Genomic DNA, 25,800 nt, shown 5'->3' on the forward strand with positions numbered 1-25,800 from the left:
CACGTACATCTGTGGGAAACCATGTTTTGATGGTCCGCCTATGTTGGGTCTCCCTCGTTGGATTTCAAAACACAGCGCTACTTTTCTCTGGACATTTCAGGAAGTAAGCTCCAACTTCTGTTCTTGTCTTCTTTACATGAAACATTACATTAACTCAAGTGTACTTTTTTAACCCTTTAAGACCTCAAAATATCTGCCTGGACTTGTGATTATTTTAACCATAAAAGGGCCAGAAAATGTCCAGTGAGTAAGTGCTTTTGCCCATTTTTTCCCAAAATAACCTTCAATAATATTTACAATTTACTGCATGTCAAAATAGTGTGTTAACAATTTAAAAAAATGTTGTATTAAAAAAACAACACTGTAGTTATACATGAACACCAGATTTTGCGTGTTAAATTTTAAATTTTAAATTTGAACAGTTCCAACTCTCTCCTTTTTGGCGAGAAAGATGCTGATTGGCCGGCTTCCTGCAACAGCGCCAGTGAAATTACCGTAATAACCACCGTCGCGTAATTATGGTAATGCAAATTGCGCTTGCGCTAACGTGTCGTCTGCAATACGCTCGGTGTTACACATGTCCACGGTTCCACTGATGTTAAAATAGTTTGAGACAACCACATATGAATTGGCTTTCTGAGTGAATATACAGTAAATATAAACAATTAACATACATATTAGAAAGAAGGCCAAAATTTCCCCCAGTTTGTGTTCCCACTGCATTCAGAGACATTTTGAGACCAAATTGTTTTTTTTTCCCTTCTATCCTCACCTTCGTTCTCCTTTTTTGATGCAAACTAGTTTCATGGTGCCTCTTAAGTGGGTCTTCTGTGTGAGGGGCCCCCTCTCAACCTAGGGCCCCTGCCGTGCCCACCTTGTTGTGTCGCCCCTGCATGCAATCACACTTCACATTACTGTATCTGTATCTACTGTAGTTTCTCTAAAGAAAACTCATCACATCACATTTACATGATGTTTTCTGCATTCATGTCACCATCTCAAGTGTTATTATATTATTTGTGTTGACAGTTCAACTTCATCTAGTAATTGATAGATTTTCAAGGTTTTGGATTCCATTTGTTTTATTACTCTTATTGTTGTGACTGGCAGCTTGAAAACCTGGCAGCAAAGCCGAGTTGTGTGTGTCACACTCGTGTTATGATGTTTTTCTCGTCGGTGAGTTGACAGCAGGTCTCCTAGCAACACTTACTCTTAAAATGTTTTTCAACCACAGCCATGGCAAACTGCGTCAACAATTACATAAAAAAAACGACTTAATTTGCTTTTTTTTTTTACTTAGAATAAGAATGACACAAATATATAATTATTGTTTTCGTTCTCATTTTTGGTGCTGTAATCTTCCATCTCTCCCTCCACATGTGGTCGTATCATTGACATCAGTAACAGAAAGGTGACGGAGGTGCCGCGCTAACAGGACAGTGCCGTGCCAACGGCTCTCAGTGTGACTTCAGTGTCTGCCGCCGTTCTGCCACAAATGCGTCAAAAGTGACTGTGGAGTGACAAGCGCACAAATATCTGTCAGGTCTTGAGTTTAAAACAAGGCAGCGTGGTCGGCGACAGTGGATACCATGGCAACAGTGTGAAACAGTCTGCCTGAGTTTGAGTCTGGCACCGGGTTCCTCTCCACCTGAACTTGTTGATGAACCGGAGCGTGGAGACACGCTTGGAACCGTTTCATCCTCAGAGCATACACGGCTCCTGCCAAGTGGGAGAAAACACACCAAAGCAGGAAGTGTAAACATAAAGCTGTGTTTGTGTGTGTGTGTTTTGTCATCGAGGTCCATGTGTTTTGTGGTTTTCAGGTGATTACTTTGGAATCCTGATGGAGGAGAAGGTGACAGGTTTTCCCTTTAACATCACCGAAAACCCGATGTATTGGGGCAGCACTGCCAACTACCTCGGCCTGGCACTCACGTAAGTGTGTGTGTGTGTGTGTGTGTATACTCTTTAGGAACCTTTCTGACATAAACACTGACCGTGTTGGGACCATGAGTCCTCATGCAGGCCAAAACCTGGTTTTTATCACACCTCCTCATTCCCTTGAATAAAAACAAGGCAGACAAGTCGCGACCTGCAGGTAATAAATGTTGTTTCCAACTTGGACATTGTTTTCATCTTCAGAAGTAGAGGCTCTGTTGATTCACTGTCCACATATGAAAGAGGTCTGGAGTTCAACACAGCCTCTACTTCTGCAAGCACTGTCGTCAGCTCCTCGAAGCACAGTGATGCCTTCCCGAGCACTCGTTTTAAACATGTCTTTACGGATCTCACTAGTCTCTCCCAGAAGCCACCGCACCATGCAGCTCGCTCGACAATAACCTTCCAGGTGATCCCTTTATTGGTGAAGAATTCTGTGAGCTTATTGACTTCCACAGTTCTTTCAGATCTTCATCTGCTCTTTTGAAGGTTTTGGCATTATCTGAATAAATAACCTTACACAGTCCTCTCCTTGCAATAAACCTCTTCAATGCTAATAGAAACCTTTCTGTAGTTAGATCTGTCACACAGGCATTTTATCCAGCACTTATCCTGCCATCTCCCTATTTAAACCTCTGGATAATATCTGGTCTGCTGGTTTGTTGGTTGAAGCTAGACCGGGAGTAAGAAAAAAAAAAAAAGAATAGCCACCAGTGTGCAAAAATAACTCCGTCTAAATGAAAGTCTGTGGTACAATAAGCTTCTTCTTCAACATTTTCCTGTGGAGTTAATGTCTCACTTGCTTGTTCCAGGTTTTCTTCAGTAGCACATGATGTAAATGTGGTAAATTATAATTCCCCTAAAGAGTAAAATAGATGATACAGCACATAATGGGCGGACACCAGTGTGACTAATAGCTGGTATCAGGTGACACCTGTGAACTTCTGTCGTGCTCGACCAAGGCCCCGCCTCTCACCTGCATGTTACGTCTGTCTCAGAACACCTCACGCTGCGTTTGTCTTACGAAAGCAGTCTCTGCATGTTCTGAGTATGAGAACGCATATAATCGTGGTACATAACTCACCTCAGGAGGAGAGAGGCTGCCCATGGGCATCCACCCACACCGTACATACTCCTGAGAGCCACACATTAGGCCACTTACTGACCTCTCTCTGTGACCTGAATGGCAGATTAGCCGACACACATTAGCACACGCACTTACACTAACACAGGAACACGAGCCGCGCTCATGCTGCTAAATAAATAAGGTGAGGGCTGAAATTGCTGCACGACGCACACTATTTTTTTGTAAGAGAAACTGGCACCAAACTGTTGCCGCTGCTTGGTAAAGTGAAAAGTCGTAACGTTTTGTTGTCGAGCATATGGGGAATTTTTTTGTGTTGCAGCGTTTCTTCATGAAGAGCGGTCGCTCAGTGACGAGGCGTGGGTTCAGCCCGGCGTGTGAAAACCTTGAAACTGTGTCTTCACTGAATGACGGAAGACTCATTCACAGTTTACCTCGATCTGTTGTGAGAAGCGCTTTTTCATTCAAACAACTCTTATTGACATCCTAGCAACCGCTGCCTCCTCATGACTCTGACCCTCGATCTAACCGTCCTGGCTCCGTCCTACATTCATTCTCAGTTTTTTTTCCAAGCTTTTATTCTGGAAACAAAGTGTTGCAGCGTCTGAGTGGGGCTGAGAAATAATTATTTCTGTGCATGGCTCACAGATGTTTATGCACTCCCTCCTCCAAGCCACTTCAGACTGCTCTGCTGATGAAGAGGTCGGTCACATGCAGCGCCTTTAAACAAATGAAATTTTTAACCAATTCGCTTGTAGGGATATTGGCAACCAAAGCCGTAACTAAACCCTAGAAGCTGCTGAGATGACTGAAGGTATACTGCAGCCTCAGTGAATTGTGGAATTGTGTGAATTGCGCTTCCTCTCCTCCACAAACTGATACAGGGGCTTTGTCGGAATGATGGCAGGGTCAACAGACGAGGCCCGAGTATCAAAAGATCCTCAAAGTTGAGATATTTTTATCCCCTTTGCGACTTCCCAGACCAACACGGCACGTCACAACAGATGTGGGTCACAACAGATGTGGGTCACAACCGATGTGGGTCACAACCGATGTGGGTCACAGTGGCTGCGTCACTCTTTTGTGCGCCCCCGCCTTCATTTAATGGAGCGCGTTTGTGTGTGCGGAAGATGCTGCGTGTGAGCGGCGTCTTTCTCCGGGGTCTATTTTCACCCCTCATCCAACTGGAGAGAATAAAAGAAAAAAGGGAAAAACAATCTGTAATTTTAGCGTAACCTGTTGCTTGACACCAAAAAATACCTGAGCAGTAGAATACATCTCTCTGCGTAAAGATGCGTTGATGCTTCCTTACGTACTCCACAGAGCAGTGATGAGATTACCGCATGTTCTCCTTGAAGGATTAACTGCGAGTCAAGTCGCTCCGTGATTTTACGGCTCTGTGGCCGTCACGACTCGACAAATGTTCAGGTGCAGAGTGGGAACGACGGAGGCTCGTTTTCCACGTTACAAGTCAGTGACCCATATAAACGATGCCCGAAGCTTTTATTTTTAAGGCTATACTGTAAAAAAAAAAAGTTGCTTTGTGCTGCTTTAAAATGTTACGTCATCCGTGTTGTTTACAGTTGGTTAGTTTTCGATCTGTTGTGATAAGTGTTGATCAGTGTGAGCGGTGTTCTCTGATGGTTATGTCATGTTGTCGATGTATAATAACGATAAATGATGAAGGAGAATCATGATACACTTTGTCTGAACTCATGATTTAATTATCCACATCTTTGTCCTAGGTCATAAGCAGCATCATGACTGGAGTTTGATGGATTAACTTTATCTCTTAGTGAGGCCAAATCATATTAAAGCTGCAGTGTTTATTATAAAAACCAGCTGAGAAGTTGCACGTTAAAGCCGACATGTGGTTATTACGGTAATTTAACTCGCACTCTGTTTCAGGAAGCCGGAGAATCAGCGTCTTTGTTGCCAGAGAGGAGAGAGTTGTCCATAGTTTCCATATTTTGGCCCCGTTTTCTTGCACATTGAGAGACAAATGTTATTGTAAATATGTTCTATACTGTTCCAATTTCAAATTTAACATGCAAAATCTGTTGTTCATGTACAACTCATTGTTTTTACATTGTTAAATTGTTTTTTAAATTGTTAACTGCCAGATATTGGAAGTTATTTTGGAAAAATGGGCAAAAGCACTTAGTTACAGTACATTTTCTGGTCCTTTTATGGTTAAAATAAGCGAAAAAAGTTCAAAATCAGTATCGGTCCAATACTGGTCAAAATCACTCGATCGGATATCGGAGAGATAAAAATATAAAATCCCATGCAGTCCAAAAATATATACCCCATATAATATATTGCATGCTTCACTCTGCACAGACTATAAAAATGTATAGAATTATTATGTCTTTGACATTAACAGCTTTGTTGTTAACAGCTTCATGGTCTAAAATGGCAATGACGGAATAATAACAGTATCGGGACGTCCCTAGTTTTTATTTAAAGGTTATGCGTTGAACTTCTTTCGCCGCCTCTTTCCCCACCCTTTGTTTTATAACCGTAACATTGGCGGGTTAATATACATGGATTTGAATGCTGCCCTCCAGTTATGTCACGGACCGTTATCATGTGTTGAGCTTGCGGGACGGAGCCTTATCTTTGAATGAGAAGAAACTGCTGTGATGCTCTGGCTTTTTTTTTTTTAAAAGGTCATTCATCACCGCAGGCGTAATCAGTCGCACGTCCCTGCACCACCACCACCACCAGCCCCAACTCTGCAGCGGCAGTGGCTCATAATAAACCGCGTGTGTGTGCATATGTAGATGTAAGTGTTCAAAGCAGCCAGACTGTGACAGCTGTGAAACATCTCAAGACAGCTCGGCAGGACAAAGCGTACATTCATGGTTTTATGTGTTTATCACAGTGGAGCCCAGTGTGCCCCATATGTGACTCTGAACGTTTGTTTCTGCATCAGTGTTTGAACAAGAAATAGAAATGACATAATCGTGCCATAAACGCCACTTCTATATGTACTATATACACAATACAATATGCAAACGGTGCTGATTATATAATTAGAGCGAACTGTGTTTATGGTGTCAGGCTATATATAAATAAAAGTCACTTGACGGTATTAGCAAAAGTAAAAACAATAAAGATGGTAATCAGCTTCATTTATGTAACGTTGATAGTGATTATCAAAGAAACCATACCATATTATTGGTATTGTATCCTGTGATTCCCACCCTTTAAAAACACACACATTAAGAACCCAAACAGACCTGGTATTTAAATCCATCCACGGTGATCCAATCCCGGTCCTGAATTCGTACAGAAACCACAATCACAGGTGATTTAAAGACGCAGAAATGTCCAGAATCCTGTCTTCAGGACGGATGAGAGACCGCCTCCTCAGCTGACGTGCTCCGTTTCACAGATGCACACAAAACAGCCTCACGGAGGACACGTCTTTGCGAAAAGGACGTGTTTGAGAAAAACATAATTTAGTTCTTGCAGACAGTCGAGACGTCAGCGTGAGAGAGAGTGAAGGTAAACTCCGATGAGATGCGGTCACAGGAAACTCATCCAGGATGCATTTTCAATGCCAGGTGTGAAGATATGGGCATGATAGGATGGATGTTAAAACCAGATATGAACAAGGCCTAAGACGTGGATAAAATATTGCATTTTAATGCTTCTTTAATGCAAAACAGCGCTTTCAATAATTTAACATAAGTAAATGAAAAACACATCTGTTTTTTACTGTGTACAGATGAACATAGACGTGCATATGGATGTGATTGGTACTTTGAGGAAAAGAAGGTGATAGTAACAGTTTCTCGGTTATGCAAGTGCTTGGATTTAGGCACAAAAAGGCACTTTGTTAAAAGAGTTCAAACACACCAAATGTCCTCATAACATAGTAAAATCTGGTCAAGCACATGTAGGATTAAAACAGATGTTCATAACACACTAGGACTGAAATTTAGTGGAAATCACAATGTCACTATTTTGACATTAACTTAGTTTTTTACTGGAGCATTTTCACAGCGTCTATGGCACATTCATTTTTTTTTCTATTTTTGGAAAATGATTCCCAGGAAGTGAGAAATCTTTTCACTTTCCACGGCATTTCCTGCAATATAATGTGTAAACACTGCCGTGATTACACATTTATCTCGCTAAATAATTCCCCGTCAGTTGCACATCTAAAGATAATTTGTAGGGTTTTTGCAGTTTGTCATTAAACAGGATAAAACATCGGGCTTGTTTTTCTTTTTTATGTAGAAAATAATAAATCATAAACCCTTGCACCAAATGAAATTCATTGGGATTATCAACCTCAACACTGCAGCACAGGCCTTCAGGATGCAAAAGAACTGACAAATCTTTATTTTTGTATTTGTAAAAGAGTTTTTTCATTAAACTGCGGGCTTGTCTGAAACCTCTGCGTCTCCCCCTGACCTTCAATTTCACAGCACTTCAGTGACCTTTTTCAGAAGTGTACCGCTGGACATCCATGTGCTTTTTTAATTGAGCAGGATGATTTCTGTGGATTCCTTTGTCGCTGTAATTTCCCTCCGTGACTTGATTTCCTTTGCTCCGTGTAGGTTATGTAACCCATAGAATGCTTATGTCAGTGATTTGGTTGCACAGAATGTTATTCTCCTCAATTCTGTAAAGGTTACTACAAGTACTTACCCTGAATATATATATATGTATATATATATGTGTATATATATGTATATATATGATGAAAGTCTGAAAATATATATATATGAAGAAAGTCTGAATATATATATAATGAAAGTTTGAATATATATAATGAAAGTTTGAATTTATATAAAACAAATCTGAATATATAAAGAAAGTTTGAATTTATATAAAGCAAATCTGAATATATAAAGAAAGTTTGAATTTATATAAAGCGAATATATATATAAAGAAAGTCTGAATATACATATATAATGAAAGTTTTAGTATATATAATGAAAGTTTTAATATATATAATGAAAGTCTGAATATATATAAAGTAAGTCTAAAGTTTGAATATATATAATGAAAGTTTGAATATATATATATATATATATATATAAAGTCTGAATATAATATATATATATATATATATATATATATATATATATATATATAATGAAAGTCTGGATATATATATATATATATATATATACACAGTATATATATATATATATACAGTATATATATGTGTGTGTGTGTAAAGAATGAAGGACCAGAATGAAAGAACTTTCCTTGATTTGAAGATGTTTCACATTCCCCACATAACAAAAAAGGTGACCCGCATGTCATCCTCGCTGTCATCCATTAAAGCTACATCTGCTCTCAAAGCGAGCGTGCGCTGTGCAAATATGTGCCATCAGTGTTTGTTTGAACACAGCGGGCGCTGCTCCCACAGTCACAACTATCATCAATGAAGTCTATGATTTTGAAGATGACTGCGTATGACCCACATCTCTGTGGAGAACATGTAACAGTGGCCATAACACACATTTTTGAATGTGCTCACTTTTCATCAGCCCGACATATCAGTCACATCCTGTTCATTGTCTGGGACTGAACGAAATATTTGTCTGTCACGGCAACAGAATACATATGTAACCATTTTTAAGGGATCACCCACAGCCTCATGATCACGCCATCTAAATTTGAAGTACTTCTCCTCGTGTAGTTTCTGTTATAACGTCTACATTTCTGTGATTTACATGTTTCTACTATTCTTTGTAAATTTGATGTTTTTGTAATATGACAGCAGGGATGCCCATTGGCTCTTCCCGAGGTTTCTTTTCCCTGCTAGAAGGCTTTTTTTGGGTCGAGTCACTTGCTGTGAAGGCAAACTGTGTCTGAGTCCTCAAGCTGAAACCCTCAACTCCAACTTCCTCAGCATATAAATGCTATTTTTTTTCCAGACCACACACTTTGTTTTCTACATTGATGGCAAACAACACACTTGGAAACACAGTTAAAGTTGAATTAAAGAAAACTGTCCTTTATACTCTTAAACAAAAATAAGAGCGTGCGAAATGCTCCACTTCTTCTTTTCTAACGGTGTTAAAGACGGATTGAAAAACATTGTCGCTCAATTCTATTTAACGAGAGGAACTGTGTTACTCGTATGAACTGGGGGATAAAGACACCACTTCAACACAAGCCAGTCACCCGGCTTGACCGATATTTGTTCTCCCATTTGCAATGATGACGTTTTTTTGTAATATGGGTCACGGTAAATAAAGATAACCACACGAACACACACGCACACAATATGTACCGAGTCATCGCCATGTCAGATGTACACGTGTCACAACCTGTGGGTCTGAAGCGAAGGCTGGCAGCGTGTGTCAGATTTAAAGCCGTGAGCTGTTTGTGATCACGGCAGTTAGTGGGAAAAAAAAAAATACTATAGAGAAACATGTAAATGTGCTTAACATACAGAATTTAAAAAAAGGAGAGAATGAGCGCTGAAAGCGAAGTGAATTTAATTTTTTTAGTTAATTAAAAAAAAGGACACATTACCTCGCCATTGGTCAGACCACAGTCAGACCAATGTGGACTGGTAAGAGTGGAAATAGAACAAATTTATTATATAATTGTGTCAAAGACCAGGACATTTATTCATGTTTATAATGTCCCTAAGTCTGTAAAGACCATGAATGGCATGTCCTTCAACATTTCGTCCATGGAGTTGGCACAAAAGCTTTTTTTTTTTTCTTTTTTTTTTGTCCAAGTCCAAAGCAGATTATAAATTATAATTCAGTGGTGGCTTTTTTGTGTATGGAAAAAAACCCTCCAAAAAAAGCATTAAAAGACTTTGACTTTGTCGTTTTATTCTTCCCTGTATCTGGTCGCCTCCATTTCTGCTGAACTAGGTCACGAAGGACGGTTTCATAAGCCTCATCAATAAGAGTTTTGAGATGAATAATTCATGTTTTCACAATTGCTGGCTTCAACTACTTGTGTGAACAGGTGGTGGGTGTGTGTGTGTGTGTGTGTGAGTGTGTGTGTTTATCTCCAGGATGATTACCAATAAAAGCTGTACAACACCACAAACTCCCGGAGTAAACTAAAACTGTGTCACTGTGTCACATTCTCTTCAGGTATATGTAGGTCAGTGTGTCGTATGCTGTGTGTTTTTCCGCGAGGCGGAAACCGCCGAGTAAAAGTCCTTTTGAACTTTGTTGTTAAATCTTGGTTGTTACAAGGACAATTTAAATGGTTTAATATTCCGTATTATCAAGGTCACTCCATGTTGTCATGAAGCAAGCTCAAACTTTGATTCCGTCTGCATCAAATTCACATATTTTACGGTATTTTAAAGGTTTTGTAAAGAATATATTGTATATCTTCTTCTGCCTACTGCTTCTTTTGTACTTTTTTGTATCTTTGTGTTTTTATTCTCCCTCTCTGTGTCCAGTAGCGCCAGTCCGATCGGACTTGTTCTGACCGCCATAGTCGCGGTGGCTTACAAGGTGGCACTGACATTCGAGGGGTAAGTCTTTCTTTGTCTCATGTCCTGTTTCATTTTTTTATTAAATGAACACATTTGCAGTTGCTGTCAAGAACATTTAGATAATAATAATAATAATAATAACACATTTTATTTGTAAGTGCCTTTCTGGTTCTCAAGGTCGCTGAAGATACATCACACACAGACGTTGAAATTAAATAAAATGGACAAGATCAACACAGTAGGTGGAGGTTAAAAATGAATACAAGAATTCAAAATGCAAAGGGGAAGGTGTGTAAGTGTGGAGGAGCTAAGTTATGGAAGGCTTTGAATGTTAAAAGAAGATGTTTATACATGCAGACGAAACAGCAGGGGACCCAGAGTTCTGCCCTGTGGAACTATGAGTTTTGTTTGACTGTTTGAGGCCCCATACAGACTTGGTGGACTGGGATCCAACTGGTTAGTGTAAAAACCACAGTGGAACTGCAGAGTATCCTTGTACAGATAGGGCCGTCCACATGACGTCAGATCAGAGTCCTGCACCGGGTGGGGTGACCGGCAAGACCCTCATGTGGAGGATGAAGCAGGAGAAGATGGATGAAATTCATAGGTTCACACATGGGAGAAAATTAACTAAACACAGGCGGTCAGCGAGTGACAACGAAAATATATTGGTTTTTCAGTAAAAAAAACAAAAACAAATTTATACATGCATTATAAAAATAAACCACTTTTAATAAGCCCAAATTTCTTTTATTTTGAAAGTCATCAACAACGGGATAAAAAAGACACCTTGGGAATTATGTGCATTGTTCTTTTTAGTTTCATTATGTGTTTGTTATTTTTGTGAGCACACATGGAGGTATTTTATTTCATTTGCATTTTGTGTATTTTATAGGGTTAAAGATTTTGTATTAAAAAAAAGTGAGTGCGTGCGAGTGAAAACAAACCACGTGTTTTAAATCACAGTTACAGGTCGGGTCAGCGGGGCGTTTATTAATGGGTATGGGCGGGTGTGCGTGTGCATGTTAAGTCTGGTACTAACGTTGAAATCCGTCTCCCTTTATAACCAGATCCAGACACCACAGTAAATCTGCCTTCATAATAGTGAACTGAAAACTCTGATCTTATGTTATGTTGTGGCTCTGACACGCTTCATATGTAGGTCATACATACATACAGGTAATTGGGGTTATGTCACTCAAGTTAACAAGGCCACCTCGTTAGGACGGTGACGTACCCGGCACTTCTCGTCCTCTTCTCTTGTGTCGTCTTTTTAAATGTCATCTCAATCTATTCAGAGCGACATCCAAGAGTGGAGACAGATTAAAAAGAGGCCAAGAGTTGATTTTTTCTAATTAGTGTGTATTCAAGCCTCCTTGGTTAGGGTTATTTTTCCTCTTCCTCCCCCTGATGGAATCATTTCTAAAAAAACAAAGGTTGACCTATTTCTGGTCATCTGTACACACACACACACACATATACATATAGAAGTTCACACACTCACAAACACGCTGAGGCCACATAAGCCGCAGCTCACAAATCACAAGAGGAGCTCATCATAAAAGCAGCTGCTGTGTGCAATCACTCGTCAGGCCTGTGTGTGTGTGTGTGTGTGTGTGTGTGTGTGTGTGTGTGTGTGTGTGTGTGTGTGTGTGTGTGTGTGTGTCTTGTACTTGTGGCATACTGAGGACCAGTGTGAGTTTTTAACCCACAGAGTGAGGTCCTTTTTACGAAGTGAGGACATTTTGGCCGGTCCTCACTTTGTTTTCACTGAAATCACTTCCTTAGGTTGTAAACATGCTATACTCTGGTTTTAACAGAGGTCCTCAATTTGGTACAAAAACCTGATTTCCAGCCCTGGTGTTTCACACACTTTTTGCTCTGGAGCTCCACCTGCATACATTTTACGGTACTGCACCCAAATGTCTTTATTTGCTCTCCACTCCACCTGCAGATATTTTATGGTATGGCACCCAGTAGTTCTTTATAGATGTCATCCATTGCTGCTTACAAGCATAACCATTGCATTGTTATGAAGTAGACATTTGTGATTCTCACTAGCTTTTGTAAATAACATAAATTACTGCATTAATGGAACTCCATCTAAATGTGTAGCCATATTTTTTTAGATATTTCAGAGGAAGTTCAATCATTTAATTTTGCTGTACAAAGTTTTTTTTCTTTGAGTTATCCAAGTTAATTTAGGTTGGTAAATACTGTATGCCTGAGCAGTAAACTGCTAAGACTTGTATCTGACTTACAATATTAATTACCAGTTCATGTTTCCTACTATTTTGCATCCCAGCCATGAATTTCATCATGTAAGCTTGCTTAAAGGGTAACTAGTCAGTTTCAGGGCTAGGTACTGCTGGAAATTTTGTCTCCTTTGTAAAGTTGTTCAGAAATGATAATGATGATCTAAGTACCACAAAGGGTCATTCCAATTTTTTTAAAAAGGAGCTATTTATTTACGGTGTTGTCTGGCATTTTCTCCCGCTTACTCTCCATTAAAACATATTTTACACTGCTGATCTCTCGGAATGTTCAAATGTATTAAATAATCAGTGGTGGGCTTTTTTTTTTTTATAATCAAATTAATGTGTGTCTGAACGTGTCTGAATTCAATTACTTTTTCAGTATGTTATGATTATATTTCCAGAAAGAATATGGTTATTTTTTTGTGAAGCTGAGCTGGATTTTCCTGGATGTCATTAAACGCATCATAGCTCCGTGGACCTGCTCTAGTAGTATTGCTGGCCTTTCGTTGAAGCTGCCATTTCGTATTTGGTTATAACTTTGACTGACGTGTGTCGTCAGCCAATCAAAATTTGCTGCATAGTGACAGAACACCCCAGGCCCAGCGACGTGTCTGGCGCTAGCCCCCGCTGTTGTCATCAACGACGTTTGAACCTTTGGCGGGTTTTGAAGTAAGCTATGGCCACTGCAGTAACACCACCGATCCATCATGTTTCTGATCTCCTTCGTGTGCACTTTTCACGGCGAGCGTTTGGAGAAAAGAAGGAAATTATTTCAAGAGGAAAACCTACACCGAAGAGGTACATCATTTACGGTAGTTCCAGTGTTAATGATAAATTGATAACATTTTTTAGAAGTGGTGAGGACAAAACTGTTGATCATAAATAGTGCCGTGGACGCCTATGCTTATGTGGAAGCTTGTTTTTGTGTCATATGGTGGCTTGTGAAATTGCGTTTGCTGAGTGACATAACGGAAGATGTGGCGGTAATGATGCAGTAGCCTATGGATGCGCAGTGGTGTGTGTGTGCGCTATGGTTGTTGTAGATCAACTGTCTCGTGAATATAGAGCATAATAGTGTGTTGTTGTATGTGGTTGTGTTTGGTTTTTTTTTCTTACTAAAGGCCCTTGACTGAAACCCCACGGTACGCTACTGTAAATAATAATATTAAATATTAATAGTAGTTACATTACAGTAATTGACACATTCACATCCATTCACTAACAGAGTCATAGAGCGCATCTATGTGCAGCTCATTTTCTATCACTCTTTCAGTCTTTCATACACATTCACACAATGCTGACACAGCCGTCAAGAACAACGTGGGTTTAAGTGTCTTGCCAAAGGACACATGGACATTTAGAGTAGAGGCAAAACAGGAAACTCTTTCTTAATCTTTGTATCAGAATGTAAGTGAAGTAGTACAGGCACATTTCATAACTCTCTCCAATACACAGATGAGGGTTAATCCCATAATAATCTACAGAGTACATATATGTATATACATATATAACAAATATATAACCTATATTCCTACACCAGAAGCACCACATATTATCCCTTTAACATTACACGCAGCTTTAACAGTGATGAAAAAGAAGAGCTGTGGCAGCATATAACACAGACAATATAGACTTGTGACTAGTCAGCTTGCATTAGCATGCTATCTGACATTAGCATTATTATGATATCTCGCATTAGCGTGCTAGCTCTCATTAGCGATATTAGCATCAGCTTATTTAAAGTGTGAATATAAATGAAGCAGCTCAGAAAAACAGATCAGGTAAAGGTATTTAAACACAGACAACCCATGTGTCTGCAGAACATGAGCTACTTACATCTGTCACAGAAAACATTCTCTGCAGGTGAGGGAGAGGATTGACTCATCAATAATCACATGACTCTGGTTCTCTGTGAGAGAGCACCAGGACCCCACAGTGCAAACTAGACTGCCCACAATAACGCCTGAACAAAATAACATTTTTAACATTTTTCAACAGGCAGCTCACTGCACAAATAATAAGGAATTTACAACAACAAAAGTGCCAATGATACATAATATATGACCAGAATATGAACAGAATTTCCCTGTTTTCCTTGTTTGCTTGTTAGCAATTATTAGCAACTAACTCTGGTTATGTAAGGAAAAAACAAATGCCCAACTTCAGTCAAAGCAGCTGAAATATCACTTTTCATGTTCTGCACATACTTATTGAACAAGTGGAGTGATACATGACTTATTGTTTATTCATAATGGTTTTAATGCACTTACTCATAGCTTCATACCTCGAAAAAACTGTCTGACCTCTGATCTACATAATACAGGATGTATTATGCTTTCAATACTATGTATATTTACTATGTTATTTTGGGGGAAACAATGTCATGGAAGGAGGGGTCATGACCCCTGGCTACAGTGGGCCACAGTGGGCTTGGTCTGCCGAAGACTGTTTTAGGTCTGGACCTAAAACTCAGTGCTGTGTTGTCAGAACATCAACTGTGCTCTCTCATGTCTGCTCTGTGACTAATGTGTAATGTTTCTGCTTGGCTCTGAAGTCTGTATCTGGTTTAGTATAAATAAATAAGCAAAGTATTATATTCATATATATATATATATATATATATATATATATATATATATATATATATATATATATATATATACAGTTATGTGAAAAAAATAGGACACCCTATGAAAACATGTGTGTTTTTTAACATATTTAGACATATGGATATTTAATATCAATTTTAACAATAATGAGAGATTCAAGTAATATAACTAAACAAGTAAAACTGAAGAAAATACTTTTTAAAACTTTCTGTAAAATGTAATAAAATAAACAAGCAATTTCTGGTGAGGAATAAATTAGGACACCCCCACATTTTCCCCAGTTAAAATGGCTGATATCACACATAGGTGTATCACATCAAGTGCACATGATTAGAACATTGTTGCTCAACATTTTGAAGGAGGCTTGCCCTATTTAAACCTCAAACGTTCAGTTTGGTGTGCTCCTGACTGTTGACATGAGCGTGAACACCATGGTGAGATCAAAAGACCTGTCTAAGGCCTTCAGAAAGAAGATCGTTGCAGCTTATGAGTCTGGCGAGGGATTTAAAAAGATCTCAAAAGACATAGGACATTCAAAACAACTGCGAACATGCCCAGGTCTGGCCATCCAAGCAAGTTCACCCCGAGAGTAGACCGCAATATGCTAAAGAAGTCTCCAAAACCCCTAAAATGTCATCACGGGACCTACAGCAGGTTCTGGCGACTGTTGATGTGAAAGTGCATGCCTCTACAATCAGAAAGAGACTGCACAAGTTTCATTTTCACGGGAGGTGTGCAAGGAGGAAACCTTTACTCTCCAAGAGACACATTAAGGCCAGACTGAAGTTTGCCAGAGAGAACGTAGACAAAGAACAGGACTTCTGGAATAATGTTCTTTGGACAGATGAGTCTAAAATTGAATTATTTGGACAACAGAACAGAGGACATGTTTGGCACAGACCAAATACAGCGTTCCTGGAAAAGAACCTTATACCAACTGTGAAGCATGGAGGTGGAAGTGTCATGGTTTGGGGATGCTTTGCTGCAGCAGGACCTGGCCAGCTCACCATCATAGAATCCATCATGAATTCTACAGTGTATCAGAGGGTGCTTGAGCAACATGTGAGACCACCTGTAAGAAAATTAAAGCTGAAGCGGAACTGGACCCTGCAACATGACAATGACCCTAAACATACCAGTAAATCCACAAATGACTGGCTGAAAACTAAGAAATGGAGAGTCCTGGAATGGCCCAGTCAAAGCCCAGGTCTTAATCCCATTGAGATGCTGTGGGGTGACCTGAAACGGGCTGTACATGCAAGAAACCCCTCAAACATCACACAGGTTAAAGCATTCTGCATTGAGGAGTGGGGGACTTTCCTTAGACCGATGTCAGAGACTGGAAGAGGGTTACAAGAAGTGTCTCACTGAAGTTATTTTAGCCAAAGGGGGTAACACTAGGTATTAGGGGGTAGTCCTCAGCTAGAATATGCATTTATGTTGATGTCTTGTGTTTCATGAGTAAAACAATGTTATTTTTTGCTGCAATTATATCACTTTCTTTTCCAGAGATAAATAAAAACAAGATTAGACATTGATATGTGAACATTTCTTAATGAATAACTAACTATTTTATGGGGTGTCCTAATTTTTTCACATGACTGTATATATATAAATATATATATATATGTATGTATATATATATATATATATATATATATATATATATATATATATATATATATATATACATACATAAACATTCATTACGTCAAAAAAATAAATAATCAATAAATGTTTAGGTCTCATTTTAAATTAAGATAATTTTATCTAGTTCAAGAATTGGGAACATTTTATTAATACTTTTTAATAATTAATAAAAAATGTAATATAATACTTGAGAAAAATGGAGAAAATACTTTCAGCTAACTTTCTCTCACTGAACAGAAGTCAGAAAGTCTGCTTTGCTCCCCTCCCCCACCACATTAATGGCCCATTAACAATTATCCAATCAGAGTGCAAGGAGGGAAACTCGGGTCAGATCACAGTCAAGCTGCATGTCATAGAGAGATACAGCAGAGAGGATGGAAAAGCAAAGAAAGAAGCAAGGAAATACTGAGACGGCTAATGAGACAGCACAGGTAAGTTATTTTGGTAACTTTTTTCAGTGTTTGTTAGTAGTATACTGGTAATGTATTATATAAATGTTTTAGCATTCAACAAGGTCGTGCAGCAGTTGTAGGCCAGGCCACATGTTTAGCTAAGCTAACAGCATGGAGAGGTTTCCTCTGATTTCACCACAGAATAAACTGTAAAACACTAAAACAGTGTCAGAACAAGTGACTGTTATAAATAGTTGTGATGTTTTTACATTAACACTTTGGATATTATATTACATTAATATAATAATGTAAAAAAAAAAAAAAAAAAAAAAAAATTGTATTGCACTTATGACTAGCACTTCATAGTTTGTTCTACTTGAAGCTCTTACTTACTTCTAGCTCTTATTTGTACCCAAATGTTTAAATGCACTTTTGTAAGTCGCTTTGGATAAAAGCGTCTGCTAAATGACATGTAATGTAATGTAATGTACATTATGTACACTATTTAATCACAACATATACTGCCTGTGTCTCTTAAAATGCAACACTGAAGAAAATCATTATTTGCACAGGGGTTTTCTTTCCAAAATTAAAGTCACAGTATTTTGAACTTGGTTGGACTTCATTGGTGAAGTGAACACAGGGCCTTCTACAAGCACTGTCTGCCGGCCATATAGCCCACTTATAATTATATTATTATAATAATGATAATAATAATAATACTATATTATTATTGTCATTATAACTGCTACTACTAATAATAATAATTATAATCTTCACAATAATGACTAAAAATATTATTTTTCGATTTTAATAAAATTAAATGTTTTTCTAACAGACTGACAATAATGTCAATAGCAGTCATTAAAGTTGTGATTCCCTGTGCTTATACTGATAATAACTTCGGCGGCTTAAGATAAATATATTAATGATTAATTGAAAATCGATAGTTAATTATCCAAAGTTAGGAGAGCAGAATAATGGTGTGTCTGAGTTATTCTGCACTATAGATATATAGAGTGTTTATTGTTATTGTGATTAATTGTTTCACTTCTAAACAGATGTCTTTAAGGTTTGAGCTGTTGAGGGAAAAACTTTACTCTCCCCCCAGGTGGAAGTGTCCAATTTGATGGATTTATTCGACAGCTCTGATTCGGACAAGATGCAAAACACAGAGACTACGTTTGAACCAGTGAAGTCAGATTCCTCAGACAACCACCCATCAACACTATCATCCACTGAGGATGAGATGCCCCTAGGATCTCAGGCTTTCAGCCTCAGTGTTCCTAAAAGACCACTGCCAGCAAGAGACTGCCACTCATCAAAGCAGGTAGCACTGACAATGCCAGACCTGCAACTAACGATTATTTTCATAATAGATTAATCTGTCCATTATTTTCTCGATTAATTGAGAATTGTTTGAGATTATTTATTATTTATTTATTTATTATATTTATTATTATTTGAGATTAATTGAGAAATGATGATGTTGTCAAATGTCTTATTTTGTCCACAAACCAAACTGATGCACTTTTAATGATTTATTTGTTATCCAGAGCAAAGGATTGATGAAAGCTTAGACTTAAATTTAAGATCAGAAATCTTGTTTTCATCATGAATAAAGCTTTGAAGCGATTAATCGATTATCAAAAGTTGTCAATTAATTCAGTAATTGATTACATTTCATTACATGTCATTTAGCAGACGCTTTTATCCAAAGCGACTTACAATAAGTGCATTTAAACATTTGGGTACAAATAAGAGCTAGAAGTAAGTAAGAGCTTCTAGTAAACCAAACTATGAAGTGCTAGTCATAAGTGCGATATATATACATTTTTTTTTTGGATTAATAATCAATTGATGGTTTCACTTCTAAACAGATGTCTTTAAGGTTTGAGCTGTTGAGTGAAAAACTTTACTCTCCCCCCAGGTGAAAGTGTCCAATTTGATGGATTTATTTGACAACTCTGGTTGTGACAAAGGGCAAAACTCAGAGACTGAGGAATCTGACTTCACTGGTTCAAATGCAGACTACAACCCATCATCAACACCCTCATCCACTGAGGATGAGGCCCTGTCAAAGCACCAATCAAAGAAGAAAAATGTCCGAAGGGCCTTGGACAAGGCACCATCATCCACTGAGGATGAGATGCCCCTCGGATCTCAGGCTTCCAGCCTCAGTGTTCCTAAAAGACCACTGCCAGCAAGAGACCTCCACTCTTCAAAGCAGGTAGCACTGACAATGCCAGACCTGCAACTAACGATTATTTTCATAATCGATGAATCTGTCTATTATTTTCTCAATTATTCAGGAAAATAATGGACAGCATAATCGATTATGCTGTCCATTATTTTCTCGATTCATCGTTTGGTCCATAAAATCTCAGAAAGCCTTAAAAAAATGTTGATCAGTGTTCGTCAAACCTGGAAATGATGATGTTGTCAAATGTCTTGTTTTGTCCACAAACCAAATTGATGCAATTTAAATGATTTTTTTGCTATCCAGAGCAAAGGAGTGATTAAAGCTTAAACTAAACTAATTAAATTTAAGATCAGAAATCTTGTTTTAATCATCTATAAAGCTTTGAAGCGATTAATCGATTATCAAAAGTTGTCAATTAATTTAGTAATTGATTACATTACATTACGTTACATGTCATTTAGCAGTCGCTTTTATCCAAAGCGACTTACAATAAGTGCATTTAAACATTTGGGTACAAATAAGAGCTAGAAGTAAGTAAGAGCTTCAAGTAAACCAAACTATGAAGTGCTAGTCATAAGTGCGATGTATACATTTTTATTTTTTAATTGTTTCACTTCTAAACAGATGTCTTTAAGGTTTGAGCTGTTGAGTGAAAAACTTTACTCTCCCCCCAGGTGGAAGTGTCCAATTTGATGGATTCATTCGACCACTCTGACCCACCATCAACACAATCATCCACTGAGGATGAGGTCCTGGAATGTCCTTCTGAGAAATTAAAAAAAAGAAGTAAGAGACCACAAATAACAGTCAAAACGAGCAAGACAAAAAATGGCAGAAGAGCCTGGGACAAGGCACATTACTGTGTGTATTGTGAAAAGGCTAATATGAAAATAGCAAGACATTTAGAAAGGAAACACAGTGAAGAAACTGATGTTGCCCATGCCTTCAGTTTCCCAGCACGGTCCAAGCAAAGGAGGATACTTCTAGAATCCCTTCGGAATAAGGGAAACTGGCAGCATAATGTGAAAGTTTTACAAGATGGCCAGGGGGAGATTGTAACATGGAAGCAGCCCCATAAAGGTGCATCTCCAAAGGACTTCCTTCCATGCCAAAATTGTTTTGCTATGTTCAAGCGCACTGAACTCTGGAGACACAGAAAGACTTGTAGAAATAGGAAAGAGGAGACAGTGCAGGGTAAAAGACGGGTACAAAAAGCTTCCTCACAACTCATTCCAATCAAGGACTCATCACAGGAAATTCAAAACATTATTCATAGTATGATGCAAGATCATGTCACTTCACATATCAGGACCGACAAAATGATTTGTACATATGGAAATGCACTGTTTGCAAAAAAAGGCCGCGAACAATCGCAACATCGATACATAGCGCAGAAAATGAGAGAACTGGGACGATTTGTGTTGGCTGCAAAGGAGATTGACAAATGTGTCTCCGGTCTCAAAGACTTATGTGATCCCACCAAATTTCATCTGGCTATCAAAGCAGCAAGGAGTGTGTCAGATTACAACACAGAGAAGAGTGAATATGGAAAGCCATCAACAGCAGTTAAAATAGGATTTTCTTTAAAGGGAGCAACCGAGACATGGATTGGCCATTGTTTGATGAGTGGAGATGTTTTAACTGAGAAGAAAGCCAAAAAATTTAAAGAGCTACTTGATACCTCTTGGTCAAGTTATGTGTCGGCTAATGCTCATAGTACCATGGAACAACGAAGGTGGAACAAGGAAGACTGCATACCTTTAACAGAGGACATTGTTTGTCTTCAGAACCATTTGAGGAAACTCGAGGATGAAGCAAAGGCAGAATTGGGAAGACATGTGACCACCACAGCCTACAAAACCTTAAGCGAGTGTCTTCTTGCACAGATCATTGTTTTTAACAAGAAACGTGAAGGAGAAGCGTCGAGATTAACGTTAGAGACATATCTGAATGCGGACACTGGTGCTGTAAATAAGGACATTTTTGAAACCCTCTCACCTGTGGAGAAACAACTTAGCCGAAAACTTACCCGGATTGTGACCCGTGGAAAAAGAGGAAGAAAAGTGCCAATTCTCCTACTTGACTGCACTAAGTCATCCATTGATTTTATGATTAAAATGCGGAGTAAAGTTGGCATACTTCATGAAAACCCGTTCCTATTTGCTAGGATTGGTACGATGACAAATATTCGAGGGTGTGACTGCCTCCGGAAATATGCACAAGAGTGTAAGGCAAGCAATCCAGAGCTCCTGCGGTCAACAAAGTTGAGAAAGCATGTGGCTACGTTATGTCAACTACTCCACCTTGACAATCAGGAACTGGAGCAAGTTGCCCGTTTTATGGGACATGACATAAGAGTCCACTGCGATTACTATCGTCAGACAGACAAAACTTTTCAGGTGGCCAAAATCGGAAAGCTCCTTTTTGCGATGGAGCAGGGAGGACAGGCACTCACAGGAAAAAGTCTGATGACTCTGGACTCTGTGGTTTTTGGTATGTTATGACATGACATGAACAATTAATCTTAAACTTAACTTCAATGTATAAAAATATGTGTATACATAAGTTGGTAATTTACACAAAATGTTTATATTTTTAAAAATATTATTTATTTATATAATTCTCTTGCATACATATATATATATATATATATATATATATATATATATATATATATATATATATGTGGAATCAGATTTGACAGTAAACTCAAGCAAAACCTTCAATGTCAAACAAAATTCTAAATTTGAGAATAAATAAAACTTACTGAAGCAAAAAAATTAGAAATGCAAAACATAATTCACATAATTACATTAAAATTTTGAGTGCTAGTTATATTTTTTTGCTTCAGCAAGTTTAATTCTTTCTTAAATTCTGACGTCAGTATGACATATAAGTTTTACTTGATTTTATTGGTACAAATCTGATTCCTTATATATATATATATATATATATATGTATGTATATGTATGTATATGTGTACCTGTTAAGTGGTAAGTGGGCAAGAAAGTATAGTCATTGTAAATGGGGAGTGGACTGGACTTAATGTGGATATCTGTTCAATAGATGGAACCTCTACAAATGCTCCTAAAAGACATGGTGATCAGGAGAGTGGTGGGGATGATGATGATGACGTTGATGTGGGTAAGTCCTGATATTGTGACCATTAGACAGAATCACATTACACCAGGTGTTTCTGATGTAAAAGGATAGGACAGGTTTTTAGGTTTTATCAGTAAAAATGTTTATCATCAGGACACAAGAATAAAGAGAAGAATAGATTTTGTGTAAGAAGGCTTTTCCAGCTAAGTTTATCTCAAATCACACTGTACACACTTAACTATAACCTAGTGTAACAGAATGACCAACACATACATGCAATTATTTACTTAATACTGGGGCTGGAGCATCAAGAAGGAAGGCATCATCACTTACCCTATTGCATTTCAATAGGGTAAGTACCTTGTGCTCCAATTGTAAAAGTGCTCTTTACACCAAGCTTGAATCTAGAATGAAAATAAAATCCACATATCTAGCCAGTTAAACACAAAACATTTTAAAGCATGTTTAACATACATGAAGATATGTTTGTAGTAACATATGTTGTCCCCTCAGATGATGATCTGCCATGCACATCCACCACAAACCCACCTGCTCACAGCCACAAAAGAGTCAGAACTAATTACAGACGTGATGCCGGTGATGATCCTGACATTGTGGACAAAAGTAAGAAAAAATGCAAATGTTTTATTTTCTTAAAGAAAGCATAATGATTGTCTAAGTAGGATGTGAGACTTGTAAACCTATGTTTAACAGCCTTGATGTATCTTTTGTTAGATGGAAATGACATGACAAAACCCAAGAGGGTCAAGAAGCCTGCAGATGACGATGATGATGATGATGATGGGTGTGATGTTTATGTTGATGTTGAAGAATGTGATGAAGATGGAGGTGAGTCCAGATAATATACCTAAGTGTTCTGAACATGAACCTTCAACTCTTTCAATTAACTAATATGTTTCTCAGACGGAGAAGAGCAACACATCACATCAACAATATCAGCTGTCAAGCAACGTCAGAAACATCATGATGATGATGGTATGTCTCATTTTTTTTAACAAGCTAAAGAATATCTGGACGTTCTCAGAAGACACTGAAGGAGACACTAGTTATCCAAAAGTCATTAAATCAGTACAAACTGGACTTTGAAACAGAGCCAGTTACATTAATACATTATACATTAAATCTACCCCCTGCTCTGTCCCCCCTGACAAAACCAGAGTACGCTATCAAAGTGTTTTTAAAGGAAAATGGGCTATATCGATGAGCAAATAACATGCAACAGGCTGATATTCATTTCTGTACTTCACTTGCAAACTGTGCATGGGACTGAGACTTGAATTGAAGTCAATTAGATAATATTCCCCCAAATTATTTCAAAGAAAATAGGGTTACTTTCTTACTCACAAACTCAACAATTAAGTTGCAGTTTTTCTTTAAAGGACTTGCCAGATCATAGAATCTTTATATTCTGTTCTTAAACTCTTTATCATTATATCCAACATTTGTAAGAAAACACTCAACTCAATTGAAATAGTTTATTTATTTATTTATTTATTTATTTTGTGAGTTGTGTTCCATAAAGTATTAGTTATCCATTCTATATTCTGATCTATTTTTGATTTCTAGATGCTCCACAAGTGTCCAGAAAGAGACCCTGGACTGCTGAGGAGAGGACTGTGGTGCTTCGAAGGATGGGAAAGTTTGTTGCTCTAAGGAAGGTACCAGGGAAGAATGACTGTCAGATGTGCATCTGTAAAGAGTCTCCGGTCCTCAACAAGAGAACATGGAAAGACGTAAAATACTACGTCCATAATGAAATTGCCAAAGTAAAGAAAAAGCTTGCCTTTTAAAGGCATGGCAATTGCTGTTTCTGTTCCTTTCTGTGCTAGATTTACATGTTCACAGACAGTGTCTTTGTTTTTTGCTGTTGCTCATCAGAAGTGACAGTCTGTTTCTATTGTTGTCACCCACAATTTTGAATTAAATTCAGTTTTTTTCTTTTCATATTTGCAACTGCAACTGTTGCTAGTCAGAAGTGACGACTAAAAAATAAAAGTACAGTGTATACAAATGTTTTAAAACAGTTTTAAAACTGACCTGCAGTTTATGGAGTCCAGTCTGACGGTGGTGTCAGTTTACTCACTCTCGAGGTCCAATCCCTTTTTATTTTATTTTCTTTTTAAATGGACATAAAGCTGCTGCACAACTATCTTTTATGTAAAATAACTGAATCTGACAGAAAAACAAAATCAGAAGGCCAAGTGTGTGATGGCATTTTATTTTATACTGATTTGTTTTATTTTATATTTTGCAATAAAATTGCATGTGGGGCTTTACTGTTCCAAATATAAGTCAGGCTGAATGTCCTTCTTTGACCAGTATGTCATGACACCTTTTCAGATTTACCTTTTCATGAATATTTAATAATCAAATATCAAAGATTCAACTTATTTTTTAATTTATTACATGACTGAAGACGCTTAAGGTCTGGACCTAAAACTCAGTGCTGTGTTGTCAGAACATCACCTGTGCTCTCTCATGTCTGCTCTGTGACTCAGTGCAGTAATGTTTCTGCTTGGCTCTGAAGTCTGTTTCTGGTTTAGTATAAATAAATAAGCAAAGTATTATATTCAGATATATATATATATATGAATATATATATATATATACATACATATGTGTGTATATATATATGTGTGTGTGTGTATATATATATACATATATGTGTGTGTATATACATATATATGTATACATAAACATTCATTACATTAAACAAATAAATAATCAATAAATGTTTAGGTCTCATTTTAAATTAAGATAATTTTATCTAGTTCAAGCATTGGGAACATTTTATTAATACTTTTTAATAATTAATAAAAAATGTAATATAATACTTGAGAAAAATGGAGAAAATACTTTCAGCTAACTTTCTCTCACTGAACAGAAGTCAGCAAGTCTGCTTTGCTCCCCTCCCCCACCACATTAATGGCCCATTAACAATTATCCAATCAGAGCGCAAGGTGGGAAACTCGGGTCAGATCACAGTCATGCTGCACCTGCACTGCTCATGGAAAGGGTCAGACAGAGGATCACTCATCTGTGGATTCACCACTTCAGCTGTGGCTGTTCTCCATCAGAAGCACATGTAAGTTATTTTCA

At 37.9% G+C, this 25,800-nt stretch overlaps 2 protein-coding genes across 3 annotated transcripts in view; both read left to right on the top strand.

The window, feature by feature from the left end:
• The window catches only part of pemt (phosphatidylethanolamine N-methyltransferase), a 64,101-nt gene that overhangs the window by 29,944 nt on the left and 8,357 nt on the right, over window positions 1-25,800 (top strand). The window contains exons 5-6 of the mRNA XM_044013725.1: window positions 1,824-1,935; window positions 10,431-10,505. Coding sequence (XP_043869660.1) covers window positions 1,824-1,935; window positions 10,431-10,505 — 187 coding nt within the window. The remainder of the gene's footprint in view (window positions 1-1,823; window positions 1,936-10,430; window positions 10,506-25,800) is intronic.
• Window positions 17,050-24,917, top strand: LOC122759139 (dentin sialophosphoprotein-like). 2 transcript variants are annotated; one of them, XM_044013722.1, is made up of 9 exons: window positions 17,050-17,414; window positions 18,487-18,705; window positions 19,306-19,605; window positions 20,253-22,071; window positions 22,645-22,722; window positions 23,194-23,304; window positions 23,416-23,529; window positions 23,605-23,676; window positions 24,268-24,917. In XM_044013722.1, exons 1-9 carry the CDS (start codon window positions 17,358-17,360, stop codon window positions 24,489-24,491), a joined length of 2,994 nt encoding a protein of 997 aa, XP_043869657.1. In that variant the 5' UTR covers window positions 17,050-17,357; the 3' UTR covers window positions 24,492-24,917. The 2 variants fall into 2 exon arrangements, with proteins under 2 accessions (XP_043869657.1, XP_043869658.1); XM_044013723.1 differs by having other exon boundaries at window positions 20,253-20,364.

This window comes from Solea senegalensis, linkage group LG18, assembly GCF_019176455.1.
Source record: "Solea senegalensis isolate Sse05_10M linkage group LG18, IFAPA_SoseM_1, whole genome shotgun sequence".
Taxonomy (NCBI): domain Eukaryota; kingdom Metazoa; phylum Chordata; class Actinopteri; order Pleuronectiformes; family Soleidae; genus Solea; species Solea senegalensis.